The sequence below is a fragment of the Symsagittifera roscoffensis genome, chromosome 10, assembly GCF_963678635.1.
Source record: "Symsagittifera roscoffensis chromosome 10, txSymRosc1.1, whole genome shotgun sequence".
Lineage (NCBI taxonomy): Eukaryota > Metazoa > Xenacoelomorpha > Acoela > Convolutidae > Symsagittifera > Symsagittifera roscoffensis.
In genome coordinates this window covers 36139338-36165989 of record NC_087071.1, presented here as the reverse complement: position 1 = coordinate 36165989, position 26652 = coordinate 36139338, and the positions used below count along the sequence as shown (strand labels likewise).

Genomic DNA, 26652 nt, shown 5'->3' with positions numbered 1-26652 from the left:
ACCAATATGAAAAACATAAAATCTTTTCGGTTGAGAATTTTTCATTTTTCTTTTATCTGTGCGTATTTAAATGTCGCCTGTATAAAAACATAAGGATGGAAAAAATTCAATTTATCCGACTTGACTACAAGTTTACATATTTACACAAACGCTGTGGTTTTTAATTTTTTTTTGAATGATTTTTGTTCAAGTACCAGCACTTCGCCGATCTGTCGCCCTCTTGTTTCATTTCAATGATACTTGATAAGCAGCTTTTACTTAAGTCGGATAATTTAAATTTCTTTCATCCTAATGTTTTTATACAGGCGAAATTCAACTTCGCATAGATAACCGAAAAATGATAAGTTCTCAACAGGCTTCAAATGAAAAACAATCGGCCTAATGGTTTTCTATTAAACACTTGACTCTTCACACAGGGTGGAGCTTCGATTCTCAAACACTGATGATAATCCAACAAACATTTACAAAGTTATTGAAAATAATCTTTTTTTTTTTTAGTTTACTCGGGATTCGAACTCTCGACCAACTAATCATAAGTCTAAGCAGAGAATTCGACTTCCGCTTTAGTTTTACGATAGATTTTCAGGTACCGAACAAATAACTAGGCAGGAGTATTAAAACTCAACGCAAAAAGTGAATTAAGTGCAAATACCTTCTAAATCGGCTATGTTCGGCAACTGTTGTGTCGAGTTTTCCGAGTAGCTCTGCAACATTTGCCCAATTCCTCCTACACCTCCACTTGTGCTGCCTCGTCCACCTACAACCGGGGACCCGCCCTGACGTTGTAAGGGGTTAGCAGAAGTTGAGGTTGATGGTGACAGACGCGGCGAGGAGAGGATACCTTGTTTCCCGATGGCACCCGCAGAACCGATTCCCGAACTGTTACCTAATAAAGAAAAAATGTTCATAAGAATAGCTGAAAGTAAAAAAAAATGACAGAAAACTCACTTATTAACTGTTAATGGGCCTGTTTTTTTTTTTATTTTGTCGGATGTAAACAAATGCAGAATTATTTCTTGAAAAATTGCTCCCTCACGGCAATCCTAGCTCCACCTTGCTGAATTTAAGAAAACTTTTCAATGTCCATAACAGACAAAAAGTTTTTTACGACAATTTCTAAGGTTTGAATTGCAACACCATTAATTTATGATTCAAAAAAAACTCAAGTAATTTAAGGATATAATATTTATGTTTTTTATTATTAATTAAATTGTAATTTGAGAAAACTCAATTATTTATCTAAAATTGACATATTTAAACCCAACAAGTTGTGAAGAAACCACAAAAAGATTGGGTGGCATATATACCTCCGGTTTTATGGTCTCCGCGTGGTCCGCGCGTTGAGGTGTTTCCATGGGCCGATAGGGTTCCTTCTCCCTCTCCCTCGGGGCTGTCCCGGTCGGAACTTTCGTGCACAGGGGATGTCAGGGTCGTGTTTTCAGGCACATTCTTCAAAATATGGGCTGAAAAGTAACAATCAAAAATAATTTACAAATGTTTACGATAAAGATTTTTATATAAGAATTTAGAGCCTTTTAGTTTTTTCAGCTCTGTATTGCTACTTGCAGCCGATAATATGCTCTTTTTATTACTCAGCAAACGAAGTATCATTCAAATTCGAAATCCGTAATAATCAGTTCTCATTGCTTGTTGAGTGAATCATATTTTTTCGGCCGAGTACTCTTAACCCTCAAAAAATGGGTTAAGTGATTTGTTGTATTTAAAGCTTGATAAAAACTGCTATCCAAATTATACCCGAAACAGATAATGCAGTTCGATAGAGGCGTTTGTCTTCTTTTTAACAAAGGAAATGCACTGAACTTGAAAAGAAATCACAAGTCAAACCGCCAAAAATCGAATTTGAGGGTGAACAACTTTCAAAGAGTATTCCTGAAAAAAAAATTATCACGACTTTTATAAGTGTCGTCACTGCATTGACACTTAAAAACTGTTCTGTAACTTACCCGCAACCGATAATGCAGTGAGATAGTAGCCAGCTTCTCCCCTCGCAATATGGGGAGGGAGCAGTTTCCAAATATATTCTGCCTCTATCTCAACAGTTGAGAACTTGAACTGGACTAGACAGTAGATGAGCATCGGAAGGAACTCCTCGGCGCCCATTGAGAAGCCACTCACTGGCTTCAGAGTACCTCCACTTGGTTCGACCTAAACAAAAAACACCACTTAAATAAATGTCTTCACTTCGTTCATTGACGCTTTAACTTTGTTTATTAAACCGTGACTGGAATAAATGTTGCTAAGACTGCTTCAATGTTGAGATTGAGTCAATTTTGGCATTACTTTGCCGCGTTGCGTTATATACATCTTCTTGTGAAGATAATTCATGCCACGAATAAGTGTCTTCACTTCGTTTATTGACACTTCAAATAGTTTTTTGATATTGTTTGGCAAAAATTAAATCGAGCAAATGAAAATTTAAGACGAGCTCATTACAGTTTGAATTAGTCACTTGAAAAATCATCATAAATTTTCCCTCACTAGACCCATGAAAACGCCAACATGTTCAGGCGTTACAAAAATATATAACAAACTATTACGCATTACGAGGCAAAACTGCATTTTGTGAATTGTAGGCGGATTTCGTAACCGGTCAAAAAAGAATTGAAGCGGAATCCGCAACATTGCCAGTTTTTGTGCTTCTCAATTAACCAAGAATTCTCAATTAACCACGTTCTTCTTAAGAAAAAAAAACGCTCTTTGTCACATCAAAATTGTTTCAAAATGCAACCCTGCCTAATATGAACAATTTTAAACTTGTCTCAAATAGAGATACCTTAAATAAAATTATAGGCAAATTAGTTAAATCCCTCTTAGAAGTCTAATTTTGGGTCAAAAGCCATGACAGAGAACAGGTATACGTATAAATCATGTTTATCGGTTTCATTCTAATTAGCCACCATATAAATTCAGATTTGACATTGATTGACACCTGCAAGCAATCAATCAATCATACCTGACAACTTCGATTATCAGTTTAGTCTAAACAATTTGACAAAAACACAGGTAAAAATTGTATATTTTCTAAAAAGCTCTGCGTGATTGGCAAGATTGAAGTTTGAACTACAATTGGCAGTCGCATTTTTCAAATTTTACGAGTAGTAAGCATATCAGGCAGATCGTTCACATTAAGTCAACTTACTAAAAGGGCAATGAACCCCCAAGTCCGGTTTTTTGATCAAATAATGAGATTCAAAAATATATTTTTCTAAGCGCTAGAAATAAAAAATCCTTTCAAACCGTTACCAATGCACATTCCATCACGTCGTGAATTTCACTTTCCTGTTCGAAATTATTTTTTGGATTAAATTTGCCCCATTTGACTATCAGCGATAGCAAGCAACTGAACCGGAATAAAACCTCAACACCATCGAGAGTTGACATAAGAAGCTTAAAAGGGTGTGTTCCCTTCGTAAATTAGATCTGCATACAAAATTAAGGTTTAGAACGGTACACTTGTATCAATACTTCATGTATAACCAAGGTCAACTTTTGAATTAGGTTCAAGGCTAAATATTGTTAGAGATAAAAACACACTTGGTCTCAAAAGATCCAGTTGCCAGCACAGTCAATTAGGCGCGAACAAAAAAGCAAACTTTTGAAACAGAAGTTTCAAAATCCCCGGAAAAAAGTGAGAATACAAATGTTATATTCGTCATAGTTAGGATTCGATCAACAGATCTCGTGCTTTATAGTAAAACGCTCAAACTATTCACTTATTTCGGAATGCAGCAAAACTCGAATTCTCAATACAATCTCTAGTGCTAATTTACTGTCTTTATTTATAGATTGGAGATGTTTCAGTAGATACCATAGAAGGGGATGTTAAGTAGATGCCAAAATTGTAAGAGAACTAACCGAGATGTAAATAGCTTTGCTGGCGGCAAGCAGATTCTCCAGTTTGTGAGTGGGTGAGAATGTTTCCGTCATACGTCTGAAGAAGTGCTTCACTGTCTCCAGGTGTTTGCCCTGTGGAGGCTGTAATCTGTCTGGGATGCCCAGTTCTCCATACGGTTTGCTCTTCGCTGCTAGCAGATTGCGCTCCATGCGAAACAGGCTCTCGTTACTGAAAAAAATAAGCACTCAAGAAAAAAAATAAACACCCAAGAAAAAAAACTTGAACACAAGTAAGAATAAGACGAAAGAAAGAAAGAAATATATTTCTTCAAATGATTTCATACAAAGAAATTTCAACAAAAACAGCAGGAAATAATATTAATGTAAAAAGCAGCTTGCTTTATGAAAAGATACTCGAAGGGGACAGACAAGGGGACTTATATCCACTTTTCAGTCTGCCCTATTACACTTCATGCATTTTCAACATTTTGTAGGAGAGAAAAAATTATGCTTAATCATACTTTTTTTTTGCAAAATGAAAGGATTCAAGAAAACCACCACTTGATAGGAGCACAGCCAAGCAAATCTGCATCGAGATCTCCACGCCTAAAAAGAGTGAACTCGAGTTGTTTTTCTAAAATATCTTGTTTGCTTAAAACTTTCAACCAAGTGCAATTCAGCTTTTTCTAATTTTGTTGGTCTTCAAACCGCCGACCGAAGCCCAAAGAAATTATATCAAAAGAAATTATATCACGTTGTACTTCGATATAAATTTTTCCCTTTAATGAACTCTTTTGAAAGGTAAGGGTTGTTGAAATGAAAAAGTCTCTGCGTCTCGGTCGAACGGTTTGAAGCCCAACAAAATCTGAGCTCGTTTCCCGTTTGAACAACATATTCTAGTCCAGAAAAAAATAGCATGTAATTCTTAACCAGCTGCACAGCAGCGGTTCACCATGATAAGCTGAACAGCTCGGATTTTGGTCCTTTCCTTTGTGGATAGTCTTAAATGGTCTTAACTAGCTCAACTCACAAAAAGCATGAAACCAAGTTTTCACTAGAGTCATACAAGGTCAAAGTTTGACCGCAAAGTTTGATCAACCTACAATAATAAACAGACAGACTTATAACTGAACACAGACTCAACACTTAATATTGAATTCCATTCATAATATACCAATAAGCAGACACAATCAAGGAGCGAATCCATATTAGTCCAAATAAATCACAAAAACCTTTGCTTTGAAAAAATGAATCAGTATTCAAACAATAACGGAGTTTCTAAACTAAAATGCATTTAACCGTTTTTTTTTCAGTTATGCCATATGAAAGCTTCCAAAAATGGTCCTACTTTGTACAATTTTTTTAACTCAAGGACTATACAAACCTTTATGCACTACACTGGCTTCAGTCTATTCAATGGTCATAATCTACCATATAAATTCTTAGAACTACTTAAGATCGCCGAAACATGATTTCAGAGACGCAACATTTTCCAAACAGTTCCTTTCCATTCTGAATTACAGCAGTAGCACAGAGGCATATAGCATAGAGTATATCAATGGTATTAGGCTTTAAGCTACCGTCGTGGTTTACAATAGACCGATAGAAGGCATTATTTTCTCAATGGGAAAGAAACTATTCAATAACATATCGCTCCAATGACAGAAATTTTTAAATATACTAACTTTAGTTCAGAGAATTTCCTAGACAGCTTTTTTTTCAAAAAATACAAGAATCAAATAAATTTAAAAGCACAGGGAAGATGCTATTAAAACTCTCAAAGTTATTTTCACATAATATAATTTATGCACTCATCGAAAGAACTTATAATTCAATATTTCCTGATTCAACAAGTCCATCATAAAACTATTTGATTCCCAGTTGAAAAAAATGTTTTTAATAGTCGATTTTCCGGCTAGTCTGCTTAAAAACCGTTGTGACCGAATGCTGCTTAATATAGAACTTCGTCATTCACAAATTCACCGTTGATTCAGAGTGTCTTAATCAGTTTTTCAGCCACCAACAAACTTAATGCAGAAATACTACAATAATATTTGAGAGGAGTCGCGCTAGCTAAGACAACTAGGCTGAGACAGGGGGCAAAATTATACGCTATGCTATAGCACTGTTAATGTCTTAGAACACCTAATTGATGCTTTTTATTTTTCTAGTCTAATTCAACATATATATTTTTTCATTTCAGACGCTTTTTATTTCTACTAGTTCTAGACCGTGGATGCTTTCATCTGACTTGAATTTTTTTATTTGAACAATGTCTCAGGGACCTTATTTGCGATCACGCTTAAGATGAAAACAAATAGGTTCAAAGGTAAAGGTAATATTTTGTTGCATCGTTCAATTTGCATAATTGAAGAATTGATCACGTGCATTGGTCACGTGAAGAAATATTCAATGCTACAGAATATCACCTTTATTTTTTTACCTGTTCGCTCTCGTCTGAAGCGAATTAGGAGAGTGGGTCTGCTAGACATTATTCAAATATGGAATCTTCAATTTTTCTTCAGATAGTAGCATCCGTTAGTCTTCAGATAGTGGCTCGAAGACAGAAAGAAACGAATAGAAAACAGCATCAAAAAAGGAAAATAAAAGGAATTAGACAAAAAGAAGAAAATGGTTTTCAAAATTGATTCCATCATTGTTCACATCAGGAGTTTACAATAGATAAAAAGATCCGCCGCGAATCAGGTTAGGCGTTTGAAAGGGAATGAATTGAATGAATTAGACGAAAGGAATACGCAATTGTCCCGGAAAAAAAATAATACTCTTGTGCCACGGAATAGGAAAAAAACTACCGCCATACAGCTTCTGAACTTGTCAAAAACAATTACACAATTGAAGCTAGCTGGTTGCTGTGCAAAGAAAGCAAAGAAAGCTCCGACGACAATTATCATAGCATAAAACTTCGAAGATTTTTTCTTTCTGGGGAAAGTTAGTACTATACTCCAAATGCCGCAAATTACTCACTATATCTCCGATGCCGTGGCTACCCCATTTTCTTTTGAAACACTGAATTTAGAATGCAAAAAAAACACAGTCAACAGTTTGTTGGAAACAGGCTGATGAACTCAAGAAAACCTGAATTTTGTTTTCACTTTTTAAGCTCTTTGAAACTCAAGAAACTATCTGAATTGAATGTAAGAGGAGAGGAACACTAAGTTATAAATCTACAAAATAATCTAAAAACAAAGAACACTTCAAAGACGAAAAGTCTGGCTTAATTTTTAGCACTAACTACACTTTTGCTATAGGAAAAATTAGATAACCTTCCATTTGGTCAATGCTTTTGAAGCAAGCTTCAGAGAAATGAAAATTCAATCAGTAAAAAAAGATAAATCAGCCTGACCAATTCACAGGGTGTTTTCCTTGAATAAAAAAACACACCATCAAGAAAGTTGGAAAAGTCGATGAAATCAAAGAAAGCGAAACACAGCCCACAGACAGTTGGAAAATAGTCAATCAACGCAAGAAAACGAAAAAACAAACTTTCGAAAAGAGTCAATGAACGCAAGAAACCGGAAGAAAGTACTGACATGTTTTTTGAAAAAAATTTCAACTTTCGAAAAATATACGTCCTTGAAGCTCTTTAAACTTCAAGAACAATTTATGATTGACTTTTTAAAATATAATTAACCAAAACTGAGAAAACTGAATCGATGGGCAAAAACTTATTCCTGTTGAAAATCTGAAAATTTAAATCATCTTTCGAAACAAGAAGTTGTTCACGTTTTTATCACCTAAATACTTTAACTCTTTTATTGTGGAACTTTCCTTCCTTTTAACGATGGAATTGAACTTAACGTAGAAAGAAAACGAAAGTCAACAGAGGCGAAGCTTCCCAACACTTGCGATACAACATATCACCCAAAAACCAAAAAATATCCGAAAAACTATCACACAAAGACGTTATCGTTTGTCCCAAAAACGCCGAAAACAAATCACGAAAAAAATTTCACACCTATGTCTTAAATGAAACTCAATTTAATGAAAACCTGTCCGGGAACACGATTGCGAGTTTAAAAATATCTTTGAGACAAAAATTACCGCGCAGCAACTATGCAGACCAAAGTCGCACGTTTAGCCGGGAAAAAATTGTCATAAAAAATTACAAATTTCTGAAAATCCAGTTTTTGTACACTCGAAAGTTCCAGTTACACGGCAGTCTGAAATAGGGATTGTTAAAGAGCAGACAATAATCAAAGCGCAAAATTAGTCCTGCCCGTATTTGAACACTAAACCTTTTCAGGCGTTAGTTCTAAGTTAAATGTGCCGAAAAAGTGAGTTAGTTGAATAAAAAAAAACAAGATACCAAATTATTCACTGATTTTGTTTCACCAGTTATAAGGCTGAAACAAGACAATGTTTCAGCTTGATAACGCTTGCTAGTTGGAAGTCACAAAACTTGAAAGCCAAAATACTTTAGAAGACAAAAAAGATTGTCACTTTGTGATAACTCTTCGAAAAACTTTTGAAAAATTTACTGTATTTCAAAACATTCGATGTGCGAGTACCTTGAAATGTTTCACAAAAAAACTGGAAAATAAAAAAAAATACGGTGCTAAACTGCTAAAAACTAGTCCAGAAATTAAGACAAAAAATTACCCACAAGCCCTGCAGCCGAAAAATTGACATATATTTCAATTATTTCATCACTAACAAAAAATTAAATATTAATAAAAACTTTTAGCAAAAAACTTGAAACACATGTACGCTAATCAAAACCAAACAAAAAATTTTAAAAAACTGTACAACGAGATGAGAACAATAAGTTAACAAGTTCAATTTAACATTTTAAAAAGAAAAAGTTGCTAAACAATGACAAAAATATGAAAAAAAAAGAGAAAAAACTTATTTCTGATCTGACGGCTTGCATATATTTCTCCAGGATATGACCATATTGGTTAATTTAAATATATTTCTCCGGGATATGACCATATTGGTTAATTTAAAATCACGGAATTCAAGGAAAACTGATTACAGCTAATGAAAAACATGAACTATAATTTCTATTAAGATTTTAGCAACTTGTGCGATCCAGAGGCGAGCATTAAAAGTACGTTTTACTTGAAACGACTCAATATTAGTTCACTAGGCCAAAAAAATATAAACCCAAATCCTTTGGGCAGAAAGAACTTTTAAGCAAAAAAAGAGAAAAAATACGAAGTCAAGAACTTACAAACAGCGAAGTAAATCAAAACACTTAGAGCAACTACAAGGTAAATTGCCTATAGCAAAAAAAAACAACTCTACGATGTAGTAACTTGGCCGACAAAACATATGCAGACAAAAAGGACCTAGGATCTTTGCCGTCCTAGGCATATTCGTTATCTCCAGACCAAGTGTGCCGTAGACGCAAAGAAATTTGAATTTATTATGAACTGAAACTAAATTTACCATTTCTAATTTTGATCATTCTGTGAGCTAGCTATTTACGGGAAAAAAGTTAAGAACCCGATTGCAATACCCTTGCTTATCGCAAGGGTTGAAAATCAAAAGTCAAACCGCGAAAAATCAAAATCAAACATGAATAAATTTTAAGACTTTTCTGAAAAAAAAAAAAATCACCATGACCTATACAAGAGCACTCACTAAGTTCCCTAATCTTGAAAAATTTAGCTATTTGCTATTGAAACTTCAAGAGTACCAATAACTAGAGAAAAATACCCAAGCTGTGAAAATAGCAGTGATAAAAGAAACACCAGAATCTACATTTCAAATTTCCTAAACATGTTTCTATCTCATCAGCTATCATCCTTCATATCTACAAATTTCCGTTGGTATGAATCACCTTTGGTATAAAAAAAATCGATCTTATTTATATGCAACAAAAGAGCATGATTACCGCACTTTATAATCTCACTTCATTCATTCCTCTATAGCCACTATTTCCTATCACACACACGGTGGATTCTCGGTAAAAGAATTCCTTATACCCCCATACTGTTTCCTTCATTCCCCTTGGTTCCTTTCCATTATTCCGCTCCCTGCTCGTCTGTTCTGTTACAATACGTGCATACCATTTTGTTTTCGCCCTTTCTCTGTTACCTTTCAAATCGAACAATGGCCGCTTAGTCTTAATACAAATTCCATCTCTATGTAGATTTCTATATCTCACACATAGTTTTAACCACACAACGGAAAAGGAGAAGAAATATTTCCTCTGAAGGACTATTCTTAGCATCGAAAGACTAAAGGGTCGAAAATATTCAACCAATCTTTTAAACTCACTGATTTGTATCTTGAGTTTTCTAATAATGATTTTTGATTGGCCTATAAAATTTATGGACGTTCAATCTTTGTGGCACGAGGGACGAACCCATGAACCCCTCCCCCTTCGCGGCTTGTTGATGTAACTTAATGAGGGCGAGATTCCCTTTGTAGGTATTTAGAGTGGTTAACATAATTTAAGGCCGTTCGATCTTTCGGCCACGTGGCCTTGTCTTTTTCGCGACATAGCTCTCTCTAAGTCGCCATGGTATGAATATGTGGTATTCGTGGTAGCCTCTCATACCAACAGCGAATCTAACAGCTACGCAGCCAGACAAGCCATAGAAGGCAGACAAAAGCGGTCAAAAGAGTGAAAATTCCTGCGGATTCAAACTGTGAAAATGGATGTCAATATTACTTTTATAGTTCAAATTGAGACAAAATACTGAAAATGAAATATTTCCTCTTAGTAACGACCCATTCATAATAATATAAATCATATCACAATTGTTACAGGAAGCACAATGTGTTTCGAGGATTATTCCGCAACTGCATTTATTGCTTTTTAGTCAAAATAAAGACCAAATTGCGAAATCTGTTTTCATTTTTTGAATCAATTCAAGTTTTGAATTCGTCCAAAACCGAAATAAACAGCAAAATTTCCGATTCATCACTCATCATTTAAAACTGATTTTGAGTTATTGCAAAAAGATAATTCTTTATGACATATATTTAATTATCACCAAGTTCAAAGCTCCGCGGTTTCTTCCAGTGATAACAAAAAATTTTGACCTCTTTGAAAACATAAAGCTTTGAAAATATTATTTTTCCTACCATGTGCGCAATAGTTCAAAACTATTTTCAGTACCTCTTTTCCCAATAATTTTCCTATTCAAGAACAGAACAAAGACCCTTCGGCTGTAGGTTATACATTTCTAAAATAGGACAATAAAATGACTGTTTTACTACATTTTTCAAAAGCAACAGAATTTATTGACATTATTTACTACAAAAAAGCAATAAAAAGGTTGCCATTTTGTTTTCTTTTCGATCGTTGGGGCGTCATTGATTAACTATTCCGACTATTCATGGCAACAAAATATTCCCTTGAGCTTTTCTTGTACAATTAGCAAAGAATGTTACTAAAGACGCATAATTCAACAATTGCCCATTCTAAATGAAATTTCCAAAGAAAAAAGGGAATTTATCAATATTTTATTATTATATCACTCAAATTGGTGCAAGTTCAAAAAGAGGAGTGGTTTTTTACTTGAAAAAACGTCAATTTTGCTGCGAATTTATGTCAAATGGCATATATTTTTCATTACCAGGAGCACCCTCTTAAAGGCATTCTGAATCGTTAAATGTGTGAACAACATTTCCATTTAAGGAAGATGGTGGCTTTATTGTAGATAGGAAAAGCGACGAAGCATTCTAATAATACTACAAACTTAATCTTATAAAAACTTATTTTTAATGAAGAGAATCATAAACGACATGGAACTTTTAAATCAGCAAAAAATCAAGAAAACGATCAAATATGTCACCGATGAAAAAGATCCAATCGAAATGGTTAATTTAATGAAAACAAAACTATTACATCCAGGGGCGGATCTAGGATTTTCTCGAGGGGGGGGGCGGATTTTCAAAAAAAATTCGAAAATTTTGACGACCCTTTTTTTTTGGGTCGACCAAATTGATTTTTCGAGCTCTCCCAAAGCACTGTTTTGCCCCTATTTTGGCAAAATTTTCTGCGCCGCAGGCAAATTTTTGAAAAAACAGTCAGAAAAGCCGTTTTTGGGCACTTTTTGAAAAATTTTGACAAAAAAATCGCGTTTTTTTTGGCGCGCGCTCCCCCTCAAAGTTAGTATATATTGGCGCCAAAGGCGCCTTTAGAAAAATTTCAGGGTCGGTCGGCCAAAAATGGATTTCTGAAAAAGTATCAAAGGGGGGACCCTCTGGGTCGGCAGGGGGTCGAATCCCTGAGGGGGGGGGGCGTCGCCCCCCCCCCCCTAAATCCGCCCCTGATTACATCCTAATTAGCTTTCAGGGGGAACGCGGTTATAGGTCACGTATAGACTTTTAGACGGGTTAGCGCTTAGAGAAAAAACTCATCTGGGACACAATTCCGATTAATTTTGAACCGGAAAACTGACAAAAAAAAACTAAATGGGTGATTTCGAAAAAAAACTCCACGCCATTTTTGCATCTCTCTGATTACGCGCAGGTGAAATTTAATTAAAAATTTAATCCAAAAAATGCTTAAAATATTCTGCGAAAAAATTTGGACCTCAATTACCTGCGCTATTACGAATATTAAAAATATCATCAGGAATGCTAGAACAAAAAATCAGGCAGCACGATGGTTCGAGAAAGCAGTTTGGGAAATTTCCTGAAAAATCTACAGTCTGGGACTTGAGGTACTACTGGACTTCGTCGTCTCAAGCATGGGTGTTACCTCTGCTCCCATAGGGCAGAATCAGTCATTGAAATTGAAGATATTATAAATTTAAGTTGAAACACGTGAAGGCTTACATGCAATTTCTGTGAAAAAAAAATTCACGTGAAAAAATTTTCAGGACTCTTAAGGCAATCGACTTGGTTCCCGCAAGGGTAAAAATTTGAAATCGCTGAAAAAAATATGAACACATATGAACAAGAAACACCGATTAATACCGATTAAAGAACATATTGCGGAAATGCAGTTGAAAGAGAAAGTTACTCCTAGCTTTGAGATTAGAAATCAGAAGAAGTTTGTCCAAGCGTCTATTAAGACGAGGAACATGCAAGGTCAAACTGAAACGGAAGAAAATAGATGCAATCAGGAGGCGTCAACAGTTGACCTAAAATGGGGTCAAGATGTTGCAGCTCAAACTGATAGTTCTAGAAGGACTACAGATTCTGAAGCAATGACCGAAAATTAATGCAATTTAATGCCAGTGATGTTTCTAATAATAATAATAACGAAGTTCATATTGCCCCGAGTATAAAAAAATCAGGTTTCAAAGCCGATTTGCAGGACTTAAAAACTTTGACGCAGCAGTTAATGAGCGACGAAAAGCCGGAATACTTGAACGAGAGCATAATAGGGGGAAGTGTGAATGAATTAGTGACGAGAGATAGTTTCTTCGTGGAGTCTTTGAAGGACATGGCATCCAACAATCAGCCTGCTGTCTGTAAGTTGAAATATGCAGCAGATTTTGTATCAAGTGAGCAATTCAATTTACGGGGAGGATTTTTCACTTGGCTAAAAGTAATATTTTTCAGCCAATTAGACTTGAGCATAGTACATACAGTCCTTACGGCTTGAATTTGCTATTCAATTTAGGGGGAGATTGTTCACTTGGTCTATTAAGGGGGGATAGTTCACATGAGCCCAGATTTTCTCCACATGAGCCCAGATTTTCTCTGGTGTTTCTCCAATTTATCCAACCATGCAGTCAACGACACCGAAGAGGGCTACTAAGAGGAGGAAAAATACCACTAACGGACCCCCCAATAAAAGACGCAAAGTTGACAATGGAAAGAGGACGCCACAACCAATTACAAGCGCAGCTGAAGTCGAATCGCTTTAGGAAAAAAATAGCCTCTGATCGACTCAATTGTATAATACGATACAAAGTTACTTTGTTTGTGTCACACTCGAATTTCTAAAAAAAGAAAGCTAAGATAGCCAATAAAACAGATTTCAAAGTGAGTCCCAAACATACCTCTTGTGGTGGTTGATAAGAACTGTCATCAGGTGTTGGATGAGTGGTTTCAGAATGATCTTGTGCAGAGCATCTTCTGTGATTGAGTCCATGTTCAGAAAGTCGTTTTCTCGCATCTGCAAAAGCAAAAACTTTAATCAATGAGTGCGCAGGACTTCTTTGACAGGTGGATACGAAACATTTGGTTTGTCCTCTTTTTAGGTCAGCTTTTTCATTTTCGAGTTCTGCCGAAACCAAAAAATGGTCCAGTTTGCCAGGATTTCGGGTTTTAAGGCATTAAATTTTCTTTAACTTATCCCTTTTATATCGAATCAATCAAAATCACTTGATAAATTATAATGAGAGATGAAGACGCAAGGTAAGCTTTGTTAAACAGTAAAATAAATTACAACACATGGCCTTTTTCTTCGAAAAATTAAGATTTCCAGAGTTTCTTGTTTTCAAAATTTTTTGGCAAGGATCTTAAACTCTGAAAAACATAAATTAAGAAACAACTTTATCAAACGAAAAATATAAATTGAGAAACGACTTTATCAAATTTAAAATTCGATTTACCTTTAAACGTTCCCGATCAATCAAATCAGACAGTATTTTCTCGTTCGGCGATGTCAGGTAGATCTTCAGCGAATTCATTTCTTGGCGAACCTGAAACACACAAAATCAATTATAATAATTAACCTCCGGGTTACGTCTCCGGGTTGGTTGACTAAACAAATTGAAAAAAGAACCCTTATCAATTTGAGAAAAATAAACTTTTTGAAGTTGAATTCAACCTACTTGTGATAGAATATTGGTTGCGTCTTGCTCCCGTAAAACTTTATCCAGAATATTCTGTACAAGCCTGTAGAAATTCGTGTTCTGATCTTGTGCCAACTCTATAATACAACTTCTGATTTTGTTCGACGAATTTTTACCCTTTCGTCTTAAATTAACCCAAAATCTGGGAACTTTTGGAACTTTCCAGGATGCTTGGGCATTTCGCTTATTACATGTCGGATTTTGGTCGATTCCGTGATCTACCCAAAACTTCGAATCTTCATGTTCTTCTTGCGAATCGTTATCAGGTGATTTTTTAACCATTCGTTGCCTCATCGGTAAGGTTGAAGATCGATTTTGAATTTGGGATACAAAATTGGTGTTGTACTCAAACGAGTCATTCGTAGGCGAAATCCAATTTCCAAACGTATTCGGACTCATTCCACTAGCCGGCGGCTCATAAAGCCGATTTCTTCCTTTCTCGTATAAGCCCAACAAAACTTTTTTCGATGCAAAAATCGAGGATGTTGAGCTTCGTTCTGATTGGTTCGCACTGTGTACACTTTCGCATGAACTAGCGGAAACAGGCGCCGTTACTGACTTCTGGAAGTTTTCGGCCGAGTTGCATTTCTGATTAGCGGGCACCAAATTTCCATTCGTCGACCAATTAGACTGGGCTATTGTAGGGTTGTTACCGGCTATTATGTCTTTCGCGCTGTTATCCGACAACTGATGCTGGAAAGCATAATTGTAAAAGGGGTTATTAGACGAGAAATTGACAAACGACTGTTGTAATACATGCAACTCTTCTCTCCCTGATGATAGGGATGTATCGTCCGAGAAAGCGTGTTGGTGACTATTGCATGTTTTAGACAACAAGAAGTTGTTTTCCATAAAGGGCGACGTTTGGGCATTAATTGGACTCGGGTATTGTTGATACAAGATGTTTGAACATCCTGTGACGTTGAGTGAGCCATTGATGCTGCTGTTGTTCATGCTGTTTAGGTTGTTCAGCCGGTTTGATGGGTAGTGGGTGTGAAGGGGTTTGCTAGAGGAAGAAGATGCACAGCCGTCAGAATGAACACCTGAAGCAGAATACATCTGGAACCTGAAGACACCACTCGATAGGATGCTAACTGCCTATTTAGGTTTCCTTCCAATATGGATTTTTTTTCATTGCTTTGAGTTGTATAAATTAAATAACCGAGTCTGTTCCCTTCTTGAAAACGAACTGATAATTATCAGACAGAATCCCCTCATGGCATCTAAGGTACAAGTATGATAGTTGGATTCGTAAAACAAGACGAGAAATTGTTTTTGAAAGTTTACCATCTATTATACTTGTTTTTTTTAGGGACCCAACCATCATACTTGTACCGTATCTAGAAAGAATTCAATCACTTAAAGGACGGATTGAGTGTTCCAAGACGTGTTCAATCATCTTTTAAATGACAAGCAAACACTACATTTACACTCTAAAATTTTACATTATCACTCAAAAATTTAATATCTCAAACAACTTACATCTTTACACCCTTTATATGACATTGCATCTTAAATTTTTTTTGAAACATATATACGACGATTGAAAATGTCAGGCTAAACTATCTTCAAATAATTCGGAAAAAAAATCGTAGCCGAAAAAAAAGATCATAGCCGAACAGACAGTAGGAAAAGAGTCAACGAACGCAGCAATTTGAGCCTAAACAGTTTTGAAGACTTTTCCTGAAAAAAAAAATCGTCGCGACTACATTCATCGACTCTTAAAAAACCCATCTTTTGTATTTAAAAAGTGCATCTAAGACAGTGAAGTGCTGAATAGATCGCATATTCGTCCTTTCCTCGTGAACAAATGGTCAATTTAGCTACCGAAAAAAACTCAAGGAATCACGTGGTGCTTACCTGAGCCACTGTTATCTGTCGCTGGGAATGTGAAAGGATTCGTGGGGTTGGGACTGATCTGACTCGACGTCAACTGGGCTCCACTTCCTCCACACCCAGAGGTATGCTCTGTCGCGTTGCTATCCGACCTTAAATACAGCAATTGATTGTATGGCTAAACCGCAATCTCGTAATAAAACTTCAACAGATAATCCTTATCGAAGCATACCTTATGGGTTTGAGATTTGACCACACTTTTATCTTCCAGGAATTCTTCTTTCTTTCACAGAAAGAAAATATACCAATACAATACCATAAAACACTACACCAATAAAAACAGTGTGAAGTTTTCGACATCGTGAATTGATTTTCAAATTTTATGTCTTGGTATTAGTCCCAAGATTGCCGAAATGAACAAAAAACATTTAAAGACGTTTGCAGCTTGATACAATTTGAAGGTATCTTCTTCTTTACGACCCAAAATTAGAAACATGTTACACATATGTTCCAGTTCTGATTAATTTAACCCATTCAGCTTCAAATTCTGAAAACATAGCCAACTGACAGTAGCAAAAGAGTAATTGACGCAAAGATACAGATATTTTTTTTGTTAACTTCAACCTTCGAGTTTCGAAGAAAAAAAGATGACCTTAAATCTCTTTTGCTGCTCGAAAGTGGAGTTTGCCTCCCCTTTAACAATGGAAATGAACTACACTTAAAAAGAAAATCTCAAACCACAAAAAAATCAAAATTAAGCGTAAACAAATTTTAAGACTTTTTCCTGAAAAACAACAACAAAAAATCACCAAGACCTATATAAGATTACTCACTACATGCATTACTCTTAATTACCCTAACTCCATAGACTCATCAAGAACTTATTTTAGATCATTTTTCAATTTTCAAGTTCCATTAATTAAAAAATCAATCTAAAAAAACTGAAAACGACCGATTTGCCCACAAAAAATTACGAGCAATTAGTGTTCTATGAGCCGACTTAAAGATAATCTTGGAAATTTACCTCGAAAACGCCGAGGCTGGACAGGAAGCCGAGAACTGGTCTCCCGGTTGCAACATGGGATCCGAGCGGACACTGGACAGCGGGTGGTGCGGCGAAGTAGACTGTACACTTTGCTGTATTAACAACTGTTGGTTCCTGTGTTGACTCTGCTGATGTTGAAGATTCGAAGATTGAAGGTTCATTTCGAACACATTTTTCGAAGATGTATCATATCCCGAATCACTAGGAGTTGTCTTTGAGTTTTGGAATACGCTTCCGGTTGGCGAATTCACATTAAACTCGGTCGTTGTGCCGAACGCGCCTCCAGTCGAAAAAAGATCTGGCGGTCGTCGGGATGAAATCGAAACATCGTTACTAACTGAAACCGATATTTGATGTTGCAAGTTTGAACTTCTAGCCAAAAAGTCTTTGTCTCGCTTCTGGATGTTAAAAGCCGACGGATCTCTGCTGCACTCGCTTTCGATTAACTTCTTGATTTCTTGGGATTTTGCGGGTACGGGGGGCGGTGTTAATTGAGCGGGCGAGCTTTCCCGAGCTGTACTTTCAGTGTCATCGTTGTAGGAAGTCGTTCTAAACATTTGCATCGAATTTTTTAATTTCTCGAAACTTAATTTTGTCTCCATTTCATCACAATTTCAATTCAAGTTTCGCCAATTTAGAGGAATAAACTTTTATAAATTAAACTTCAAAGCATGAAATTTTTTCTTATGCTGCCGGAAAACATGAAATTTCTTTCGTTTTTTGTCAATTTGAATATTCATGCTTTGACCTAAAAGAATAAACTTCGCTATTTAATCGAACGTTCGAAAAGCATTGTGAAACAAGGCCAATGACCGATTAAAATTGGGGTCAGATTTACTTTCCGATGAAAGAATCACTTAGTTGCTACTTAAATATTTAACGCATAAGTCTTCGAACATAATGGTGTCATCAGTATGTTGCTTTCAGGATAAATCGTTCAAAAGGTGCTTTCAAATGAGCTTTAAGCACTTTAATGGGCACATAAAAAGAGCGAGTAATTTGGAAAGCGGAGGTACTTATTACGCTAATCAAAGGCACTAAAACCGTTTGAACGTAAAGGTTAACAGCGTCGCCTGAAAGACTTAAAGATGCTATTTTAAATCAATTACTTAAGTGTTAGAGCCTTTTACCAGTCACTTAAGTACATCATTTCATCAGCGCTTCAGTGTTTTTTGAGGTAAAACGAACCTTAATTAGAAAAGAGTCAAGAGATCGGAATAATTAAGCCGCTGCTTTGATCATTTATGAAGCACAGCAAAAAGTCGATCGTGATGAGCTTTCAGGTCACGGAAAAGAAGAAATAAAGGTCACTTAGAGGTCAAGTTACAAAACGCATGCTGTCGCCCATTGGGGAATTGAATTTGTTATGTTAACTACCATAATACCCCCTCCTCGCTCACGCATTGCAAAAAGAGCGGGGCAAAGTTCTTAACAAGTAGCAAAATTGCAGATGATGCTTAAGCATTAAATTATTTCTGTACTATTGGAATTTCTTTACTTTTGGAGGTGGAAATTATTTGCTGTTAAGAAAAAGATCCAATTTTGTCTTTTCAATCAGTATGTCTTATCGACCAAACTCACGTAAAATGTGATCCAATACCAGAACTATTCACTTGCAAGCTGTTTTCGATTTATTTTCATGTATTTTGTTTCGTGTTTTAACAGAATTTTTTTTTCGTTGATATTTTATCTACCCGCCAAAAAAATCTCCATGCAGTTGGGAAAGTTGAGAAAGCAGTGTTGAGAAAACCCCAAAAAACGATGAATTTTTTTGGAGCATTGATTTAATGATAAGAGTTTCTTTAATTGTATTTAACGTACAACAAATGGTAATGTAGTGTTCACCTGATAGTTCTCTCTAACGTTGCTCGCTCAGCCGGGTCAGAAGTGAACTCGTCCGAATTACTCCCCCCGCTGTCTGTTAGTTCCCCATTCATACTTCTGATCCAGAACTTCTCCCCCATTATCCAGTACTGATTCAGTTCATAACCAGTTGCCTGCAAAATCATTTTTGGGAATCATTTTCTTGGCTCTTTTTCCTCGACCCCCCCTGCAAGATTTTTTAAGTAATTTTTCGTTCAGGGGCGCTGCAGGGGCTAAACAAGGGATCTCGGTTCTCAGTACAGAGCTGAACAGAGCTCGTATGTTGGGTCTTTCCCATCGTGGATAAATCAAATCGTCTTAATCTAACTTAGAAAATTAGTTGGAAACAGACAAAGCCGGTCTTTTTTAAGAAAAAAGCATCTAAATACTTTTTGTGACGAACAAGCAATTTTTGAAAGAACGGCATTTGGAATGCAATCATGATGAAAAAATGTCTCTGTTTGCTGCTAAAGTATCCGACAAAACTGAAAAGGACGAAATTACACAAATATTCTGTTAGACAAGTTGTTAGGAAAAAAGTATGTTATTCCGATTGGATAACGTCTGCTTATCCCAAACATAAGCAAATCTTTGTGAAGATTAACTAAGAAAACTAAGTTACCTTTTCTATGCTTCGGGGCAGGCGCAGTTGACATGGGAGACCATTGTCATTCTCGTAGTAGTGCTGCAGCAGAGATACAATGTCCACGAAGGAGTTTTGTGCTTCGTTGATTTGGAGACCTGCAAACCATAGAGTGATTAAGGCGCATGGAGCTCAAGCTATTGACAATAGAACACGCCCGGGTGAGTTCTAACCCGGGCGTATGCTTAACTTTCACCTCAAATGCACTTTTTCATATAAACAATTCCAAAAATTTTAAATCAACCTTTGGCAGATTAAAATCTTAACTATTCACAAAACACATTTGAAATGATTTGAACTTTTTTTTATTTCAGCGATGCAAATGGCGCACCATTTTTTTGATTTCTTCAAGGTGTAGTTTCACCCTCCGCCTCAAAAATTTTCGAAGACAACCTAATCGTCACTTTGTTACGTCCATTTAACCAAAAAAAACTGGCGAAAATAATTTTTTGGCCTCGTAATGAAAATTGAACAAAAACAACAACAAACAAACCTTCAGCAGTGTTGATAATCTGAAAATGCTCCACTAAATTCTCTTCTGATTCTGCTGTGGACCTCAGCGACAAAGCCATAGTGCCGGGCTGGCTTGAATGTCGAACAATAAAATTACCCGGTTGTCTATTCTGCAGATAATCCGTCGCATCTTGCCTCGTTAAATTAGGCAAATACCACACTGTATAGGATTGCATTAGTCTCGCGTACAAGCTCAAATTTCTCTGTTCTTGATTTAAACTCAACGACTCATTACCCGTTGAGTCTCTTGAGTAATTAAATACAGGGGGACAATTAGCTACTCTTCGTCTATTACCCGGGTCAAAAATATCCATCACAGCTCGGGCGTCAGTTATCGTTTTTCCAGGCGGCCCAAATTCCGTTATATTACAACTATCCATAAATACTTCTGAAGTTCGTCTTGAATTTGAAATCAACATGTTGTCTTCAGTAGATCCTGTTGTTGTTGTAAACAAGTCATGTGTTGTTGGAAGAGCTCCGGCTAAGTGGGGGTTCGGCGGGTGGGGTTTGGTTGAGATAGGGTAATTTGCGAAGGGCGAATGAGCGGCAGTGAATTGCGGAGTTTGGGGTTTTTGGGCGGTTGAAATCTGCCGTGCCGGACTTGCATGTACAGATACGTCATTAGCAGACTCAATGTTAGTTTTGAACTTATTCGCAGCTTTTGTTCCAATTCTTGGCGAATTTCTAAGCGGACTTGACGTTCGTTGAAACGGTTGTGGTCTTATAGGCGTCGTAGATTGGAGTAGTTTCTCAGTGTGTGGTTCCAAGAGTCGCCATGACTCATTTTCATTACGGTCATTTTCCTTCGCCAGTGATGTCGAAAACTGTGCAGCCCCTAACACTTTTGAAGAAAATAACACGTTTTGCTGTTCATCATTTTGGGTCAATTCTGAACGAAAATTTGATAACTGGTGCGTCTTTTCTTCTTCTTGGTAATAAGTCGGTGGTTGAAATTGCAAGGTCAACGACGATGGTAATAAATTGACGTTCGAGATCGAATTTCCCACCGCTCGCTGAAATAGGACAAATTGCGTAAATGGTGTAAATACACAAAAATAATGCAGAAGGAAACGAACAAATGTTATCTCGCAAACTCATTAACAGAGAAAAAAAGATAGATCGCTATAGCGTTTCTTTCCTTCCGCTCTCTTATTCTTATTGGTACAAAGACATTGCAAAATAAATTCTCAATTCTTTTCTTCTCAGATCGAATTAACCACTTCATTTATCAATAGTTACGGCTACTTTGATTTCATTTGGCATTCACCATCAGTTACTTTTTCTCCTAACGGTAAAAAATAAAAACTGGCGAAAAATGATTATTGAAATTTAGAATAATGACTTTAAGCAATTACTAGTTCAAACAAAATGATCGTCGTAAATGAGGTAAACGAATATCAGGAAATTAAATTCTCGCTCTCATAATAATGTTTTTGAACAATAAATTGAGAAAAAAATTGCTTCACAAGTGAAATAATTATTAAAAACTTGATTATTGCTGCAATAAATCAGCAAAATATCAAAACATTTGTTTCTCATGCTGATTTTTTAATGTCTGAATTCCTTTGTAATTTTTTTTCAGATTTTTTCCCTTTATCTTTTTTTTGTCAGATTTTTTTAATGTCTGATTTCCTCTTTAATTTTTTTTCAGATTAACGCGAGCTCTGTTTATACAATAACAAAAAACATATTAAAAACGGCAGCAATAATCACCATTATTAGCAACTCATTAGCAAAAAATGAATATGGATATTTTGGAAATTCTTGTGAAATCAAGGTCATTAGCAACAAAAGGCAAAATCTGCAAAAAGTAAATAGCAGTTTGTAACAATTTATCAGTAATTCAACAGCAAACTCTTGAGGTATACTTGCGAACGAATTAAACTGTGAACCATATTTGCTAATCACACCAAGCACAAATAAAAAGAATAAGAGTGAAAAAATCTAATGAGTCATTTGATCAACACCACTTGGTGTATGGTTAAATAAACTTTATTTTTAAAAAAGCTGAAAGGCAATAAATAATGGGTAATTAGATATGACATAAATTTGAGGCAGCAAAAACCGTTTTTACTTTCACCTAATAATATAGCAAAACAATTTGGCTGAATTTTCACATTTTCCGGTTAATTTTTTTTGACAATATTCTTGAAAAAAAAAACAAATCCGAAATAGTACTCAGAAATATTAATTTACAAATTAGGTTTTTCGATCCGTACAAAGGAAATATCACCTTAAAGACACTTCCAACATTCACACTTCGGCGAAAAACATTATTAGAGATTGATGCTTTTTTCTAGCACAAACTCGGACCTCTTTGAGCGAACACTTAAAAGAATCTAATGAAATTGAGAAATCTGGATTGACAAGTATGTTTTTTTTATCCGGCTAAAAAACCGCAAAATCTCACTATCGTGAATGGAGAGCGTGGTTTGCTTTCCTTTTAGAAATGAACTGAAAGACAGCAAAAGTCTATCCCTGAAAAAAAAACAGACAAACTAATTCAGCGATTAAGCATTAACAATTAAAACGGTTTGAAAACGCATAAAATTGAGGCGTTTGTGTTGAGATCGTTAGAGGTTGTATTGGAAATCCTGCAATGGTAGTGATACTATTCTAAAACCAGCTCTCGCCTAAACTCGACAATCAGGTACATCAATTCTTGATAACTTAGCTCAAGTTCTTCGACAGCCGGATGCTAAAAAAACTGGTTCAAATATTTGCCTTAAATTAATACCAAATTGTTTAAGTTTAGGCAGAGTTAGCGTTCTTTGATAAACCCAATAAAATTTGCAAAAACAGCATTAAGAATGCCTATTACTCTTCAGATAAATTGCCTCGCTTATTAAAAAAAAACTTCTATCGGCATATTTTCAAACAAAAAGCTGGATTCCCAGATTTCAAAGCTTCGATACCGATTCGTTCCTCTAGCCAGTTTTGAGGCTACTTCTCAGAAAAAAGCGCCGAAACTAAACCTGATCAGATAAAAAAAGGCTCTTTTCCATCCCACCCGGCTCGCTAAAATAAGAATCTGGTAGATTTCAAAAAAAAATGTAGAACACCCAAAACGCATCGTTTGTAAATTGCACAGACGATTTTTACGCTCCAAGTCATCCATTTTTGGTTATGTAACTTTCGTCTGTTAAAATAACAGTCGCATTGATCAATCAAGAAAACAAAGCATCGCACCAAACTTCACAACATTTAAAGGCTTAAATAAATTATTAAGTCAGTAAATGTGGTCGAAAATTAATGAATAAATACTTACAATAAAACTCGGGTATCGACGAGCAGTCACTTCAAATTAATGAGATTAGTTTCGGCCTGCGAGAAAATAAGCCTCTGCAAACTTCTTATATAAAGCAACCATAATACAAATTACAGAATTAATATCAGAACACTTGAAAATTTCTCAATTTACTGCAAAAAGCATTCAAATAAGTGTCAACTTTTTGACCTTATGAAGTTGTCTGCGTCTATGAAAAGTTTGGAGGTGTGTATCAAAATGCAAAATCGAAATAAAAACCAAATCCGATTTAAAACTGATGATAAAGACGATGAATGAACGGATTGCTAACTTGTCTAGTATTTTAAATTCTACATGGACTTTGAAACTTGACTTACATTAAGATTGTGAAATCATGAAATTACCACAAATAATTCTTCGGCCGGGTCATCACAAATCTTCATTCAAACACAGTTTACAAATTTCATAAAACCGACATTATATCAAAGTTCTTAAAACGAACTTTCGGTGGGCTCTGCCCGAAAAATGAAATTTAAGATGAAATCAAAAGAAAAGCTAAGAAAATAAAAGAGTATAACCACCCGATAAAAACAGATATGCTGCGAAAATTCTCAGTTTGATTATTATTTCAAAAAATAACCAAATTTGGTGGAATGCTGAGCTAGTTCGATAAATTCGAGAGAATTTCAGCGTGAAACAAAAATAATATCTCGAATTCTTCTCTAAAAATGGAAGAAATTAACGGTATATTTTTGAAGGTTGTAAATAAAATTGGTAAAATTCAACAATTTCTCATAACTTTCACAAAAACATTCTCATGAACATTTACAATTTATTATTCAGTAATCAAGCATATAAGTTTGACCATAGTTTAGAACAGACAACAACAAAATCGATCCGATTATAAATATACACCTTTTGCATTAGGTTTATATAAACAAATAAACAATAAATATTTACTTCTGGCAATTTATTGGATTGGTTAAACTTCAGAAACAAACTAACCAATGCAAAAATTCCGAAATCGTTTCAGGACAAAGCTTTTAAAATCTGGTTCAAAATTGACTTAGTTTCTTAGTTTGGAAATTTGACGCCAAACTTGTTTCTTAATCGCTTGATTACAAATCTACACGGGATTTCAAATTACTATCTAAATCATTTTCTTTGATTCATTTTGTCTTCGCAAGGTGAAACATATCTAAACAAAGTTACCATAAATGGTAAATTTGACTCAAAAGAAAAAGAAACTTCACAGTTAACTGGTTTCAAAGCAGCGGAGATCGCTGCATGTTTTGTTGTTTAGTTAAATAAAAGCCAGATTTATTATGTAACGACGTCATTAATCTTCAGTTGAAGAGGATCCCTCCAACTAATAAAAACGATCCAAAAACAATGCGCAGAATAGTTTAGTCGAGTCTAACTTTTATGTTACTTAATTTCTTAAAAAGGAAAAATCAGTTTCATCTGTTCTCGTTATGAGGTATCATAGCTTAGCTTTCTGTATAGATGCTCTTGGCAATTTTCTTTCCGCGGACTTGAGAAAAATTCCCAAAATCTTGGTCGAAAATATGACGTCCACTTTAACTAAAACTGCTGCAATTTTTACCGACTAATCGCTTATTACTCAAAAAAAAAATGTGAAACATAGCCAACAGACAGTTGCAAATGACTCACCGAACGCAAGGAAACAGAAAAAAAAACTGGTTTGTTTTTTAAAAAACTTCAATTTTCAATTTAAAACTAAATAATAGATGGCCTTAGCTCTTTGAAATTCTAAACAATTTATGATTGACACTTTTAAAATTAACCATATTTAGTCAGCTGGATCAATAAATAAACTTTTTTTCGCTGGGAAATCTGAAAATCAAATTCCACTTTCAAAATTAGAAGTCGATCACGTTTTTCGTGACGTTTACACTTTTGCTGTTCAATAGTAGAGTTTTCATCTTAAAAAACAAAGTCAAATGGCGAAAAAGTAAATGTGAACGTGAACAAATTTTAAAACTTTTCCCGAGAAAAAAATCACCACGACATATTTAAGAGTCTGAACTATGCTCATCGATTTTTTAAAAATCGAAAGAAACAGAGCATTAACTTTTGTTCCAGGAAATTGACCCATCAAATTGGATATTGAAATAACAGACTTGAACAACGCGAAGCTGCACTCCGCAAAACAGCAAAAAAAATTCAAAAATGAAAGCATAGTAAATTTCGGACCCTGGGGAACAAACTCACCACCAGCTGCTTCCCAGTCGAACACACTATACTACTTAACCCTGTTGCAGGCAGGGCTGCCAACTCTAGGCCAGAAAAAAAACCGACCACACCAAAATCTTTCAAAAACCGGGTAGCATTAAATCCGCTCCAAGTACACGGATTTAATTCATGCTGCTAACATAATAAGGAAGAAACTATTTTGCACAAATTCATCCAAAGAAATTTGCGAGCTACATTGAAAAAAATGGACTGTAATATTACATAATTCTCCGCAATCTCCGATTGTGTTAAAATTACGAAAGTATGTTGAAGCAAATTCCTGACTTAACTTACATTAGCTGCCGAAGGCCCAGGTATAGACCTCTGCATTGCAGAATTGTCAAAGTCAGACTCGACTGTCGTTGAAAACAAAGTGGCGGTCGGGGGTTCTCCTCGGCGCCCAAGGACACCGGCCGAGCACTCTGGGTCACTGGAGTAATAGTCGGAGGCTCCGTCGAAACTCATTCCTGTCGGAGAGTACAGACTTCTGTGGTCATCGGAACCTTGAAGAAAGCAAACGTCAGAACATCGCTAAATACGCTACGAATAAAATTTCTAATTTACAGTATGAGAAAATATGATCGAAAACAATAAAAAATTAGCACTAATTCGAATAAATAGATACGGACTTTGTTACTACTTCTTTGTATTAAATCAATAA

General features: G+C 35.6%; 1 protein-coding gene across 1 annotated transcript in view; it reads right to left on the bottom strand.

The window, feature by feature from the left end:
- Positions 1-26652, bottom strand: part of LOC134854949 (uncharacterized) — a 33041-nt gene that overhangs the window by 2971 nt on the left and 3418 nt on the right. The window contains exons 4-16 of the mRNA XM_063871330.1: positions 26286-26494; positions 20469-21501; positions 19955-20073; positions 19315-19466; positions 17449-18018; positions 16449-16576; positions 14568-15631; positions 14346-14435; positions 13791-13906; positions 3877-4084; positions 1965-2166; positions 1308-1463; positions 653-886 (exon numbers count right to left, since the gene is read on the bottom strand). Coding sequence (XP_063727400.1) covers positions 653-886; positions 1308-1463; positions 1965-2166; positions 3877-4084; positions 13791-13906; positions 14346-14435; positions 14568-15631; positions 16449-16576; positions 17449-18018; positions 19315-19466; positions 19955-20073; positions 20469-21501; positions 26286-26494 — 4281 coding nt within the window. The remainder of the gene's footprint in view (positions 1-652; positions 887-1307; positions 1464-1964; positions 2167-3876; positions 4085-13790; positions 13907-14345; positions 14436-14567; positions 15632-16448; positions 16577-17448; positions 18019-19314; positions 19467-19954; positions 20074-20468; positions 21502-26285; positions 26495-26652) is intronic.